Source organism: Aplidium turbinatum, chromosome 4 (assembly GCF_918807975.1).
Source record: "Aplidium turbinatum chromosome 4, kaAplTurb1.1, whole genome shotgun sequence".
Taxonomy (NCBI): Eukaryota; Metazoa; Chordata; class Ascidiacea; order Aplousobranchia; family Polyclinidae; genus Aplidium; species Aplidium turbinatum.
In genome coordinates this window covers 3712413-3727033 of record NC_137475.1, presented here as the reverse complement: position 1 = coordinate 3727033, position 14621 = coordinate 3712413, and the positions used below count along the sequence as shown (strand labels likewise).

Below are 14621 nucleotides of genomic sequence, written 5' to 3'. Positions count from 1 at the left end.
AAAAACCGAAGAAGAAATGTTATAGGCCTATTCATTTTTTCATTCATTATATTCAACAGTGACAGACTTCTGTTATCTGGGTGATCGGATAAATGGAAGTGGTGGATGTGAAGCAGCGGTGACAACAAGGGCAAGATTGGGCTGGGCAAAGTTCAGGGAATGTGGGGAAATGTTGCATGGCAGAAAATTTTCACTAAGGATGAAAGGAAAAGTATATCGGAGCTGTGTGCGGCCTGCAATGCTATATGGTAGCGAAACATGGGTATTGAGAGAGAGTAAACTGGCAATTCTGAGAAGAACGGAAAGGTCAATGGTAAGAGCAATGTGTGGGGTGAAAACGAGAAGGGAAAAAAGGACTGAAGAATTGTTGGATATGCTAGAAATGAGAGAGACCACTAGCGTACGCAGGGGGGGGGCCATTGGGCCATGCCCCCCCCCCCCTTAAGATGTTGTGTGACGTCACGACATTGAAAATGATGCTTTCAGTCTCTTTATGCTTGGGAATGATGCTTTCAGTCTAAAAAACCTTGCCTAATTTTAAACAAAACTGAATTAAAAGAGCGAGTTTTGCCAATACCAAACATTCAAACATCTCAGCCAGGAATTAGCAACAAGAAAACGTAGAGACTTAGCTTTACTTCCGAAAAATGCCGAAGAAAACATGATCTTATCCTTTTGCTATGCCACCTAACACCACCATTTTACAGGAATATTCATACCCACATTTTTGTTGAAAATGCTCTCAGAATGCACCAAATTCAAAGTAATTTTTCAAAATTTTCTGGGGGAGGCCCCCCAGACCCCCCGCCGCTGGGTGTCGTCTTAGGCGAAAACGCCGTCGGGCTTCGCCCGCCGGTCGTCAAACCCGCCCTTCCAAATTTCCTGACTACGCTACCGTTAATGGCCCCCCCCTTGAGAAAATCCTGCGTACGCCACTGAGAGAGACCATAGACCAACTGGCAAGGGCAAATGGAATAAGATGGTATGGACATGTGATAAGGAGGGAGGAAGAAAGTTTTCTTAGAAAGGCACTAGATCTAAAGGTGGATGGGAAGAGGAAACGCGGTCGTCCAAGAAGAACGTGGAAACAACAAGTGAAGGATGAATGTAAAAAAGTCGGACTGAAGGAGGAAGATGCAAGGGACAGGGTGAAATGGAGAAAAGGGATTAAAACAATTGCTGCGCGGAAACAATCGGCCACCCCCACTAGTGGGGAACAAACCGACGATAAATTATGACGATTTTGCAAAAAGTAACCAGAAAACTAAAGTGACTTCAAGATTTTTGGCAGGCTATTCGTTTATTGACTATGACGTTTTTGATGTACTATGACGTCTTCGATGGCATATTATATTCCTCAAGAGGAATTTGCTGACATTTCCGTTGCAGATGCTCTATCAAGGGATTCACTTTGAATAGTTTGTCATAGCCTTCCTCGTCCCTTTTCTTCATGTTTGTGTTATCATTGAAGTGCCTGTAACGTAACAGCGTTTCAAATCTGTTGCGTGGCATGCAGTACGCTATTGGAAAGTAGGCTATCTCGTTCGTCTTTCCCAGTACATCCTTCTTGAAGGCATCTTTACAATACTGATATATAGGAGCACTCCTATAAGCTTTTTCATTTCAGCAATAGATGTAATCAAGACACTTCCGTCTTTTTGATGAGCGTAGAGTTTTGATTCACAGACAATATTTCCAAACGGCTCGTCATCAAAAAACTCTAAAAAATACTCCAAAAGGGTTTCATGTTCAGATAGAATATAGCCTACCCTTGATCCTCCCACTGAACATCCAAACTGGTTCAGAAGTATTTGTTTGTTAGTAATAATTCATGCAAAGACGCCCTCTTTACGCCAAATACCTGTTAGTTGCCAAGACTTAATAGGCCCGCACATTATTTGGCTGTTGCCACGTTGGGAAGGCCAGTAGTAGCCTATAGATCGCCATGGTTCAAATAAATTGAAGTGAAGGAATTTGTTTCCCAAACACCATTATCATGTATTGTTCCTGTCGTTTTATGTTTGTTGAAGCCACGCTACTCACATTTGCAAACAACCATAGGCCTATTTCAAAGGGGTAGATAAACGAAAAACAGCTTTTTGCAGCAAAGTTTTGTCTAAGTAGCCTACTTACAGCGCACTATGCCTTCCTAAAAATCAATAGACATGTGAATTGTGAATGAGAGGCTGTGGAAATGATTATCACGTGACCTCATTTACCCTTCCCATGACGTTTACTGCCATAACGTGACTGTTAAGGCCAATGGTTCCCAACCGGGGAGCCATTTACCTGAGCCGTGTTAACCACCCCCTGCCAGGGGTCCACTCATTTTAGTCTAATTAATGCTTTTTGATCCTTTAAAAAAATAAAAGTTCTACAGAAGCTCGATAATCAATAGCTAATTAAATCTTGCAAGACCGTAGGCTATTTATTGCTTTCCAAACCCCTGACTGAGGGCCCACTCATGTTTAGTTTCTGCAGCGCTTTTCGGCTTGTAATTTTACAATTTTTTGTTCCAATTTTAAAGTTTTTTTAGCTCGCTCAACCATAGTCTATTTCATTTATCTCGGTGATATTGCGCAAGTATAGTTGGGGAAAAGTTTTTTGTGTCTAAAAAAAGGTAAACCGGTAACAAAATGATGCAAATTTCAAACTAGGCTATGTCCAAACGCTACCGTAGGCTACTCACCTAGTTAATTAGACCAATAATAATCAAATTAATGAATTTAAATGTGAATCAAGATAGGTAATGAAGTGATGATGTTATCTGTGAAGGTGGGAACACCTCAGGCAGGCCCGGATTTAGAAGGGGGGCAGAAGGGGCAGGTGCCCCGCGCCCCCCGACTTTTGAAGGGCCCCCTACGTGGAAAAAATGTGATTTTGTGTTATTTTTTCTTCCTTTCAGCCTTTGAAGTTTCTGCAAAATGCTGTGCAGTGCTGGATTGATGCTACGTAGCCTACTGTAGACGCAGAGGTGGTTTTTCGCGCCGTAGGCTTGAAAAGGTTTTTGCAGGGGGGCCCCCCGATCTAAAAGTGCCCCGGGCCCCCCATCAGCTAAATCCGGCCCTGACCTCAGGTAACGTTTTTGAAGTTCCCACTTGCTAAAGGGCCACAACACACTACAGCCTAGTGACTTGGAAAAAATTCAGTTTTCGATTGAAGCCGGCTGATTCCTAAATAATACGATTTAGCCTAAGAAGCTGACCACAACATAAAGAAAATTTGCCTGGAATATCTAGGCTATAGCCTACTTAATTCAAGAATTCGCGCAACGATTATTGCGATAGTTAACACAAACCAAACGGTTAGGTTAGCTGCTAAGTCTATTATTGTTTTGATGAGTTATTGAGATGATGAACTGTTTTATTTTGATCAACGACGCACGAGTACAAAATAATTGACACGGCGAGAAGAACACAATAAACATAGCCAGGTCAGAGACTTTAAAGAACCGGCCTACCACGCCCCGTGGAGGCGGGGAGCGGCGTGATTATGGGGTGGCGATGCACCCGAAAGGGAAGTCCACCAGCTTAGGTCGCGGGGGCCAGGCTGGGGAGTCTAGGTACCTGTGGAAGGAAAGTGTGGATCGAGAATTTTGTGCGACTCGTCCGCAAAAGTTAGAATGGCGGAACGGGCCAGGGAGAAGGGCTTAGCTTTCTGCAAACGCAAAAAGGTCAACTCACGACGGGCCGGGCGACAGAAGTTTTATAAAGCCAGGCAGCGCCCACGTCTCCATCACGTGACCGTAACACAAGTACGTTTGACTCCTATACCCGATCTGCCCGTAGGCAGAGCGGATAAAGTTTGGGGTCTCCCACGAGGAAGAGAAGCTTAGCTACAAGGACGATTTGAATACTCGTGGGAGACGAAAATTATATAAAATCTGGAGCAAAGGCTCAATTAATTGGTGTAAAAAAAAAGAAGGTATGTGGGAATATATTGTATGCTTTACTTACTGGAAAAGTGTTGACGTTGAACCAACGAGCACGGATGTGCACTGGCCAGACGTTAAGGCAGGTTCGCCCAGATGGGTCGGGGGGACTAGCGATCGAAGCGTAGATATGACTAGGCTACGTTACCAGGAAAAATATAGAATAGTGGGATGAAACTTTGGAGGTTGCATCGAGTTGATCGGGAAATCATGTTTATCGATGAGTTAAAAGCAACGCGAGGTTGATCCGAGCGGGAAAGAGCAGCATATCAGGAGAAGGTAGTGTGTGATATTTTAAAATATTGAAATATGAAAATACAGATCCAGTGTTACGTCATTGATAGATGATATGAGTCCATTCACGATATGCAATATATACTTACTTCATATATTGCTATTTTATTTTATTGATGATGATTGTATTCTTCATTGAGCTGCAGCATGCCGATGAAACGACAATTGTTTACAGATAAATTGATAATGAAACAATGGATTTAACATACTATGACGTCACACAATTACTGGCGGGTTTTGAGGTGGTTTGCTGTCTTGCGCGCTTGGATGCTTGTTGATAATTGTTCGCCGTGATAGCACAGTTAAATCAGGTGAGCACCTAACTTTGTGAACTCGGAAGTGGCAACGCCAGAAACGCTTCAAAAGTATATTCTTGATAAACGCACAATGACTTTTTAGTTTGGAAGCTCATTCGATTCTAAATTGTCCATGGACTGCACTACCCAGTGCTTACAACACAGTTCACAGATGCTGAAACACTTTTAACAACTTACTTCGAGACCACGAGGCCACACGAAACTTCCACTATTCCATATTTTCGTCTTGAGTGCACTCCTTTATTTTTCCTTGCTCTATTTGATGCAAAGATTCTTTTTTTTGTCTTTATTGCTTGAGAAAAAACATGAAATTGTTTCATGAATCCTCCCTACACACGTCGGATTAGGGACTAACGTCGGATGCACTTGTCCAATCGTGGTATATCAGTTATGCCACTCAAAGTCTACTCACTCATTGACAATTCTCACATGATCAATGAGCATTGTTTGTTGACTGCGTTATTGTAATTATTTTTTAAATTTTATATTTTGCTCGTTCATTTCACCATCATCGGCGTAACATTTTGCGCGTTGAGCTCTGTAGAGGGGACCTGTTTGTTTGATTCAAAAATGAAAAGTGAATTAAAGAAAATGAAGCACTAACAAGATCGCTTTTTGTGACTATTCATCTGTGACGCCATGATTCCGTCATGGAAAATGCTGCAGCATAATGGAAAAGTACACAAGTTGTTTGAAAATGTTCTTGCGTGGCTATTGTCTCTGTTTTTGCAGGCTTGACAAGTTGGTCGTGAGAAAGTTATGCAGCGATATTGGCGCCTTCATTACTTGATCATATTGGTACCACACGTAGTGAGGAACTTTTGCATTTGTTCAAAGCTGCGTTTATGAGCAGAAAGGTGGGTTTCAACAACTTTGCAGTTGCTAACTGTTCAACCAGCTTAGTTGGTTGTCTTACCTAACCGTCGGCTGTAATTTGTTGACATTAATGGCAATGCTGACATTTGTATAGTAAATTTGTTCTGATAATGTAAGTCCTAGACTATTGTCAGTATTTCATCAACTACCGGTGCCATACATTAAACTTTCAGTATTGACATATTTATACCATTTACACCTACCAGTCATATACTACGTATTTACTTTACCTCCTTTATGTTTAAATTCTCTTGCAAAGTGTGGTAGGCTTGTACTGTAGTAATGTTCTTCATGGGATAGTAGATTGCACTTATTGGTTTTTATATCAACTGTCGTGAGGTAGGGCTTCGCTTCAGCTTTTCACATTATCAAAGCCTTAAAAATGCCTTGTCTCTCGTTGTGGTTGCTTAAAACCTATGTAACTTACAAATTATCAATTGTAACAACAAGTTGCATGTTTAAAACTGCATCTTTTTCAGGATTTTATTTTTCTGTGGGGCTACAACTGGATGGGTCTCAAGTGAACAAAGTTCGATACAAAAAGCTGTGATAAACAGAATAAAAATCTAAAATTCAAGATGATGTCAATTCGAACTGTTCGGCGATTGAATATTATTCAGAAACATTTTGATAAAATACTAGTGACTGATAACTTCTTGACTTCACAAATGTCTTTTAAGTGGATTAGAAATATGAGATCAGCTGCATTTGCGGAAGATGACGTTCTGTTTGAAGAAAAGGGTGGTGCAAGAATTATCACTCTTAATAGACCTGAAGCATTGAATGCACTGAATTGGAGTATGATTGAGAAGATATATCCCAAAATAAAGGTAATTTTTTTGTATTAAATGTATGATTGTATGTAGAGCTGGACCGATATCACTTTTTCAGGCCGATACCGATATTTATGAAATTTTTAGGCCGATACCGATATATATCAGCTACGAAAAATTTGTTACCAACAAAGTTATTAAGCAACAAACCAGTCCAAGAAAGTTTACGCATTAGTTGTTGTAATGGAAAAATCATTCTTAACACTAATCACAAAAAACACCAAACAAAAAAGAAACAACCCAGGCCTCGAAATTCGTTTTTGCTGACGGCGGACAAACGTGTCCGGTCTGAATTCTTCGCCATTTAAGAGCTGTGGCTACGGTTTGGAAGGATTTTTAAAATTTCAGCGAAGGCTTTCATCAGACTAACAACGTGCGCAAGGAGAGTCAAAGCGCCGTGTAGCTGCAATACGCCGCATAACTGATTAACTTCCACCGAACGAGGTCATGTGGCTTCTTGCGTCACAATGCTCTGGGCAGTGGGCACGGGTCGGAAAACTTCTACAATGACGCTACTACTTTCTTCTGTGCAAAGTTTCACTCGGCTTTTTTCTTTGGGTTTATTTTTGCATGTCATGTGAGCGAAAGTTAATTTTCTCTGGGCCTTTTCTTTCTTACTGTAATACCAAAACTTGGCATCTTGCTGTGATAGCCTACTCGTATGATCTAATTTTGTAACGAATCTTGCCTTATCAATATCACTCGGAGATCAAAGGCAGACATTGTGACGTAAGACTTGAAATAACTTGCGCGTGGTTAGTGTAGAAGTACATTGGTACTCCCATCGATTCTTAGCGAAAAATTCACCTTTGTTACACTGATTCAATGTCATCAATCGTTGAAGCAACGTAAAACTCGAAAGTTTTCCTGCTTGAATGGAACTGGAAGCCAAAGGATACAGTATTAACATTTTCTAGATGCGCACACTAGAATGGGCGGGAAATCATATTCTCGCAACAATTGTTCATGCTGTGCAAGCACGTTTGAGCAACTTGTGTTTCTTCTAAAGGCATGTATGGCTGGTTCTGAGTTTGGCTTTGCTGGTCGATGTTTATCGGCGAAAAATAGCCGATACAATATATTGGCTACACCTGATATCGGTTGATATATATCGGCTGACCGATATATCGGTCGAGCTCTAATTGTATGTATATATAGCCTACACAGTACGCACTCTTAAATATCTAATGGAACAAAGGAATTGGGAAGAACACTGTCTCAACAACTGGTTTAAGTAGCCTACAGTTGAATTGTAGCAATGTTCCAAATATAAGTTGTGCTTTCTATGACTGCTACATAGTGAAATCTAGATGTAGGTCAGAATCTACGGGTATATAATGTATAGCTTTGTCAGTATGGTACCTTGTAAAAAATGGAATAGCTGGTGTGATTTCTAAATTGCCTGAGAAAAGTCTTGATCTTTTGATAAGGAATGGGAAGAAGACCCAAGAACCACCATGATAATAATGAAAGGAGCAGGAAACAAAGCATTTTGTGCAGGAGGAGATATCCGTCAGATCACAGATGCAGCAACGTTGGGCAATTTCAGATCAGGTTGTTAGAGAACTAGAATAATAGATTGTTACGTTTTATGATGTTTTACAATTATCTTTTTTGATATATTTAGGCAATTTACTAATTGTATTGTGTGTAGTATGTACTTATTTATATTGGGAAACACAAAGGTTTTTTCTTGTTCCTAATCCTTTGAAGTTTTCTGATGCAATGCTCCCTTTGTTTCAAATTCCATCTTTACACCATGCTACTGGGTATAGTTGTTTATAATATGCAATTATGCACTTCAAGAATAAGCTACATCGAAGGTGGTAGCAAGAAATCACAAATATAAAAACTAAAGCAATTGATTGAATATGTATATATGTATCTATTGATAAGATTCCATCTCGTGGATGTCGGATGTTGAGTTTTGTTAATTGTTGAATTCACACAGTGAGTAGATCCAGCTATATCATTTCTTTTTAATAACACTTAAATGTGTTTTACTATTTAGGAGAAGAATTCTTTAGTGCTGAACTTGAGTTAAATTATAGAATTGCGACATGCTTTGTTCCATACATCGCCTTCATTGATGGGATAACAATGGGTGGAGGTGCAGGCGTTTCTGTACATGGTGAAAATAGAGTCTGTACAGAACGAACTCAGTTTGCAATGCCAGAAAGCAAAATTGGTAACTAACTAATTGAATAATTTTTTTGTTTCAGCAACTTTGCTGAATGATAAAAATTTATTCTGTAGAATTTTGTGTGTATACTGACACTCTGACTAGTTGCTGTAAAACTGAAAAGTGACAATACATTCATGTTTGGGAGCAAGCACCATTTTGAAAGGACAACTCTGTGTTCATGCAAGAGTAAATTGCAATACTTCTTTAGTTCTTTGCAATCTCTGGCAAGTGGAAGGCTCATTCTATGCCGGACATAGACCAGATCTCCGGAGACGAGTATTGTTATTTTCTACGTATTATTGAGTGTATTTTCTACCCATTTCAAGTTATAGTTCTACAAGTTGTATCTTTTTTTTTTTTAATTCTGATTTCTGACAAACGTTGCATGTGATCACACCTTGCTTTGATGTAATAGGATTCTTTCCCAATGTTGGGGGGTCGTACTTTCTTCCACGCTTGAGCATGCATCTCGGGCAGTTCCTTGCCCTCACCGGGTACACGTTGAAAGGCAGAGACGTCTACAAAGCTGGAATAGCAACTAGAATGGTTGATAGCCACGTTCTACCTGAACTGGAACAAGATTTGGTCGCAATGAAAACACCTTCTCCACAAGACATCACTGATGTATGAATTTGCTTTTTAATTTGTAGTTTGTATGATGTCATATTTGTCGGCTTTATCCACACACGCTTTGTTTTAAGTTTCCTTTTTAATTTTGTACTGTTAGGTTTTAACTGTTCATAGATCACTAACAACTACAAGGCATTTAGCATAATATCATTACGTGAAAATAAACTAAACACTTTAAACGTTTTTGGCCATACTTAATTACTTATGTTAGCCTTTTTCAAGTAAATACCTGACTGATGTTATACATAAATTGAAATTAACTGCAAACGGTGCACACCGTTTCGGCCTTCCAGCCTCCTCAGTGCGGTAGGTTCACTGGTATGGCCATGGAGATATATACCTCCATGTGACGTTTTTCCATTTGTGGCACCTAAGTTCCAAAAATGGTACTAGTGCCTAAGTGCTCAAACTGCAAGCAGTGAGCTTTGCGCAATACATACACAAAACCGCCGCAGGCGCCTCCTATCTGCTAATTGTCTTCACGTAATTTTGCGTCAATGATTTGTGTTTTTTCCTAGGCAATTAAACGTGATGTGATTTTGCCTCTCCTCTGCCTTGCCGTTTCATTCTTATGCGTTTATTTTTTTGATTTTGTGTACGTACGTAGATCAGTTTTGTAATTTAAATTTATGTATAACATCAGTCAGTTATTTACTTGAAAAGGGCCAACATAATATTAATATGGCCTTCAGTTTATTTTCACATCATTATACAGTATTATGTTAAGTATCGTGTAGTTACTACGTTTTATTTGTCTACAGTTCAGAAAAATCATCTCTTTACCAAAATTGTGTTGGTGAATTGTGGAAGAACAAAAACTAATACCTATCTGGTTGGCTTCAATTTTTCAGCATTTTCTCTCCCATCACGATAAAATATAATTTTCATGATTATTTTTCTTTTCACTTAGCTCCTGCGGAGATACCATGAAGAGTGCAAAACTGGAAGAGAGCGAGATTATTTGATTTTAAGAGACCGAGAGGAAGATATTAAGCGAATGTTTATTGCAGACACTGTGGAACAAGTATTTGAGGTGAAGCATATTGTGATTTTTTTCTGCTTTATGTATTCTTAGATCACTACTGATCAGCATTTGGAGTGTGCCGATTTTTCATTTGAAAATTATGGAATGGAATGGTAACGAAAAAGTTTCAATTTTCTTATTTAACTGTCATACTTTGAGTCACTGATGTGAGCCCTGTCATCTAAATTAACGGAGTAGAATTTCCACTTTTTGGAATATTTTTGCCTGTAAATTATTCCATCCTCTGGGCTTCCCATTTTTGAAAGTGATTAAGGAGAGCTATTTTTGAAATGTGCTGCTTCAGCGCACACCTTGAAAGCTGAATCATCGAATGTTGCTTAGTCTTGTTCGCAAAATCAGACTGATTGGATTTTTCAACACATAGAAAAAAATGGAATAAGCTTAGCTCGTGCTGATAGACGGACTGTTCCAAAGTAGAACACAGTAATATTGGCAAACCACGTAAAAGGTACTGACCTCTTACGCCTAATACAATTTGTGTAGAAAGGTAAGAACGAAAATCAGAGAACGAAAGTTCATCGAAACTTGTGAGGATTGCATCTTACTGATTAGTGTTTTAGAACTTGGAAGAAGATGGCAGCGACTGGGCTCAACAACAACTACGCATTTTACGCAAGATGTCACCCACATCACTGAAAGTGGCACACAGGTTGTTGATGCTTGGAGAGAGCATGACTCTTGACGAATGCTTGTTGCTCGAGTACAGGTTTGTCATGACATTTATTGGATGCTATTCGAATCATACGCGCCCCCAATAAATTTATGATTGAGGAGCAACAAAATGGCAATTACAAGTGGTGTTTCAAAGATAAAATACTTCGCGAAAGAGATTTTTAAAGATTGCCGAAAGCGAAGAATAGCCTACGTTGCTCTTGCCCGCAAAACAGCAGCTGATCGCATGGCTTTCTCTGGAACGTGAATTACTACTGAGATGCGCACGACACGCACGCTCACAGTCGCACATCGCGCGTGAGGAGCAACTTCAAAGTCAAAACGCGTGGTAGCGAAAAGCGAATGCGAGGTTGAATGTTTATTCTCATTTCACGAGTTATCCATACGTCCGTTAGATTTTCTGTGACTTTAAACATGAAATCGATTGTAGCAAACTTTATCGAGTTGAAACTACGACACAACGAACAAATACGTAAATACAGGTTGAAGAAAAAATGCATTTTTCAAAACTGTCATCCGTGTTTGCTTCAATAAGCACTGTATTGATGCATATCAACAATTATGAGAAAACTGCACTACCGTGTAGGTTCACAAGTCGATCTCGTGTATTAGTCGACCCCCTACTTTTGAGCTGAAAATCGGTGATATTTCCTTCTCCCGTGTATAAGTGGAATAGCTTATTTCCGACACTACCATTCCGATCGGTGGTTCATTTAGGTATTGGCATTGACATACGGTGAGGAAATTTCAAAGTAGAGCGTAGTAGAGTAACTTACACTGCTGTTGGAATAGTCACGTAGCACTATTCACGGCAATATTAAGTAAACCAGCTAAATTAGACGCGCCATGTTCAACGAGGTCTTCCCGCTGTGAGATAAATTATGATTGAACAGAACTTGTCATTGACCGATTTTTTAGCAAAATGTCCGAAAAAAATATAGTCAACTCGGTCAAAATGTCCGAAAAAATATAAAGTCAATTGACTATATATGACCAAAAATGACTAAAATTGACTGATATAAATAAAAAATGACCGAACTTTTTCGAGTCATTTCGGACAAATAACCGAGAAGTCTCAGCGAAAAAAAAAACTCAGAACAGAACGCATTGTTTTGTTCGCAATGTGTGAGAATTAAATCGAAAACAGATAAAAGAAAAGGTGTTTAATGGTCTTGGTCGCAGATATTGCCTGCATTACCGACGTCTCTTACCGGCTACCGCTATTATCACCTAGCCAACCCGGCACGTGGCATCACTGTTTTATGCGGCCGCTAAAGTTTGACATCGACTTCAACGATCATGGAATGTTACGTAATAAGAACGATTATATCCTACACGCAAAAACAAAAAACTTGATCTCTTAAAACAGCTCTTGCTGCTGTTTTGTCTCGTGAGCTTTGCATATTGCCCAACAAGTGCATAAAGTTTAGAATTGACGAGAAATCATTAAATTTGAAAATTAAGTTTGCAAAGTTAAGTTTCTAAATTAACTGCAAATAAACGTATTCAAAACTTATACTTCGGCCGACGCCATTTCACAATCCTAATCTACGTCGGCAATGATTTTGTCGCAGCAAAAATGCGTTCATTTTGAAAACTGCCAAGCTTGGGACAACAGCTTGTCCCGTGTATAAGTCGAACCTGTCTTTTTGAGGTGAATATCACTTGCGAACATCTCGACCTATACTCCAGTATATACGGTATTTGATAAAAGACTATATAAAGACTTTCGATAAAAAAAAAAAAACAGAAGAGAAAACACTTCGCCGTTGTTAAAGCTTTGAAGGTAAGTAACTAGCAAAACGAGAAACGTGGTTAATAAAACTGATAACGGGTTTCTACTCTGCTTGAGAACACGATTTTTTGCGTTTTATTTCGATAACTTCACTGTCTTGATTGTTACTCACTCGCACGAACAAAAAGGAAATGAATCGGCTTGTTTTCCGACTGTTCCAATTATGAGCTAACAATATCAAAATTTTTACGACTAGGCGTACTGCATGCGAAAACTAATCGTTTCAAGAAGCGGTTCTAATAAATTTGGTTTGCGACCTAGGTGTCACTATGAACAAGTCAGTAAGCTTAATCAAAGACTATTTTAATTGAATAAAATAGCGTTAAGGTTGTGACATCATCACCTTTCTCGCACCCCAAGGTTTTTTGAAAAGTTCGCGCCTATGATTCGAATAGGTCCTTGGTGTTTTAAATGAAAGTTAAGATATTGTTGTGGGGATTATGAATGGCATTATATCTAGTACAACCAACTTTATTGCTGCTAAGAAACAACTCTATACCGCTACTTGCTCTATGAAATAAATGACAATTAAAATAACTTTGCAAATTGACTTTTACATAGTTTCAGTTTCTATTCTTCATTCCCTAAACCGCCATTGTAACCCTGCTGTCGTCACAAGTAGAATTGTTCCGGAACTTTCGACCATCAACAGCATCAATGTATAAAAAAATTGCGAAAACATGTCGAATTTGTGACTGCTTTGTGTTCTCATGTATACAGAGAATAAGCGCTGTATGAGGCTACTACTCGCTAGTTTTTCAAACAAGTCGTTTGATTTTCAGAATTGCCTGCAACTGTTTGCGGAACTATGATTTTGCTGAAGGAGTTCGTGCCCTTTTGGTCGAGAAAGATAAAAACCCCAAGTGGCAACCCTCGACGCTTGCAGAAGTGACAGACGAGATGATTGACAACTACTTCAGACTACCGCGTGGTTTGAAGGAACTCCAGCTGTAGGTCGCGGAAGGGTCGATCTCGTTACGTCATGGCATGTGGTTAGATGACTACAGCATTCATCCCCCCTCTCCCGCCGCTATCATACTTGGCTGCTTTTACTCTACTGCTCAGAATTGGGTAATTGCCATTAATGCTTTCGGCCAAATATTGCAGATAAACGTGAATTTGAGCTGCTTGGCAAGTTCTTTATTGTCTTATCCTGACTTCATCAGTATTTCATTGCTCAGGGCTAGTGGACTACTTCAGTTTCAGGCACGCAGCTTCTCGGTGATTGTTTTCATCATGGCGTGTTTCGGTGACGTATTGAAATTGGTTTTCTATGTATCATCATAAGCACCATCGCCGATGCGGTCTTTGAGTAAGTGAACTAGATTCGGGTATAAATCCGCCAGAACTGCCTCGCATGTCCCAACTGTTTGTTCGTGTCGTGTAAATTCCCTTTTCTTCGCCCTGATGTCCTTTCAGCTTTCTTTTGTTTTTCAATGATATACTTTAAAAATAAAACTTTATCACCTTGTATTAACATTGTGTTTCCCAAACTATTTTCAGAGGTCTTGCAAAGAACAGTTCTTGATTGATTATACGCATTTAAACTTTGTAACAGCCCGTTCAAGGTAGGCCTATATTGTTTACACTTTTACAATCATACACAACGTTCAGTGATAGAGCTTTGGTAGAAACAGATTTTTGATCTGTTAGACGGTGGTTTTTAAAGGGAGGCTTGAATGAACAACTGTCAAGAGGTCTGTCATGCAAACACTTGAGAAACCACCGCTCTAGTTCGACTTTTCTTCATTGCAGTTGCGCGCGTCTACTTTCTATGTATTCACCACAGTGCGTTGGCTCTCCCTCACTTCACTGCAGACAAATGTGATTGATGCGATTACCTTACATAACCCTAACTATTCAAAAGAGTTACCGGTATGAAGAAATCCATTTGTTGATAAATTTATTGCCTATTCTACTTCTTCTTGCGTATGAGGTGGAAGCAGTCACGTTGTTTCATCCAGGCACGGAGACGGACTGCGTTGCTATCAACCGCTGTTAGTAATTCCATTTTAAAGTCCGTAAGTGTGGCATTATATTGTA

The 14621-nt window shown here is 39.5% G+C and overlaps 1 protein-coding gene across 1 annotated transcript; it reads left to right on the top strand.

The window, feature by feature from the left end:
- Positions 1-5257: 5257 nt before the first annotated feature.
- LOC145768529 (3-hydroxyisobutyryl-CoA hydrolase, mitochondrial-like) lies at positions 5258-14051 on the top strand. The gene is made up of 8 exons (XM_082580039.1): positions 5258-5399; positions 5898-6248; positions 7682-7805; positions 8263-8439; positions 8852-9060; positions 9977-10099; positions 10672-10817; positions 13361-14051. Exons 2-8 carry the CDS (start codon positions 5997-5999, stop codon positions 13530-13532), a joined length of 1203 nt encoding a protein of 400 aa, XP_082436165.1. The 5' UTR covers positions 5258-5399; positions 5898-5996; the 3' UTR covers positions 13533-14051.
- The last annotated feature ends 570 nt before the right edge of the window (positions 14052-14621 follow it).

Bases quoted from the DNA above. Each gene is read 5' to 3' on its own strand.
- LOC145768529 (XM_082580039.1), top strand. From the start codon at position 5,997: ATGATGTCAATTCGAACTGTTCGGCGATTGAATATTATTCAGAAACAT. The intron at 6,249-7,681 runs GTAATTTTTTTG...TCTTTTGATAAG, and splicing joins AGATATATCCCAAAATAAAG to GAATGGGAAGAAGACCCAAG. The intron at 8,440-8,851 runs GTAACTAACTAA...TTGATGTAATAG, and splicing joins AATGCCAGAAAGCAAAATTG to GATTCTTTCCCAATGTTGGG.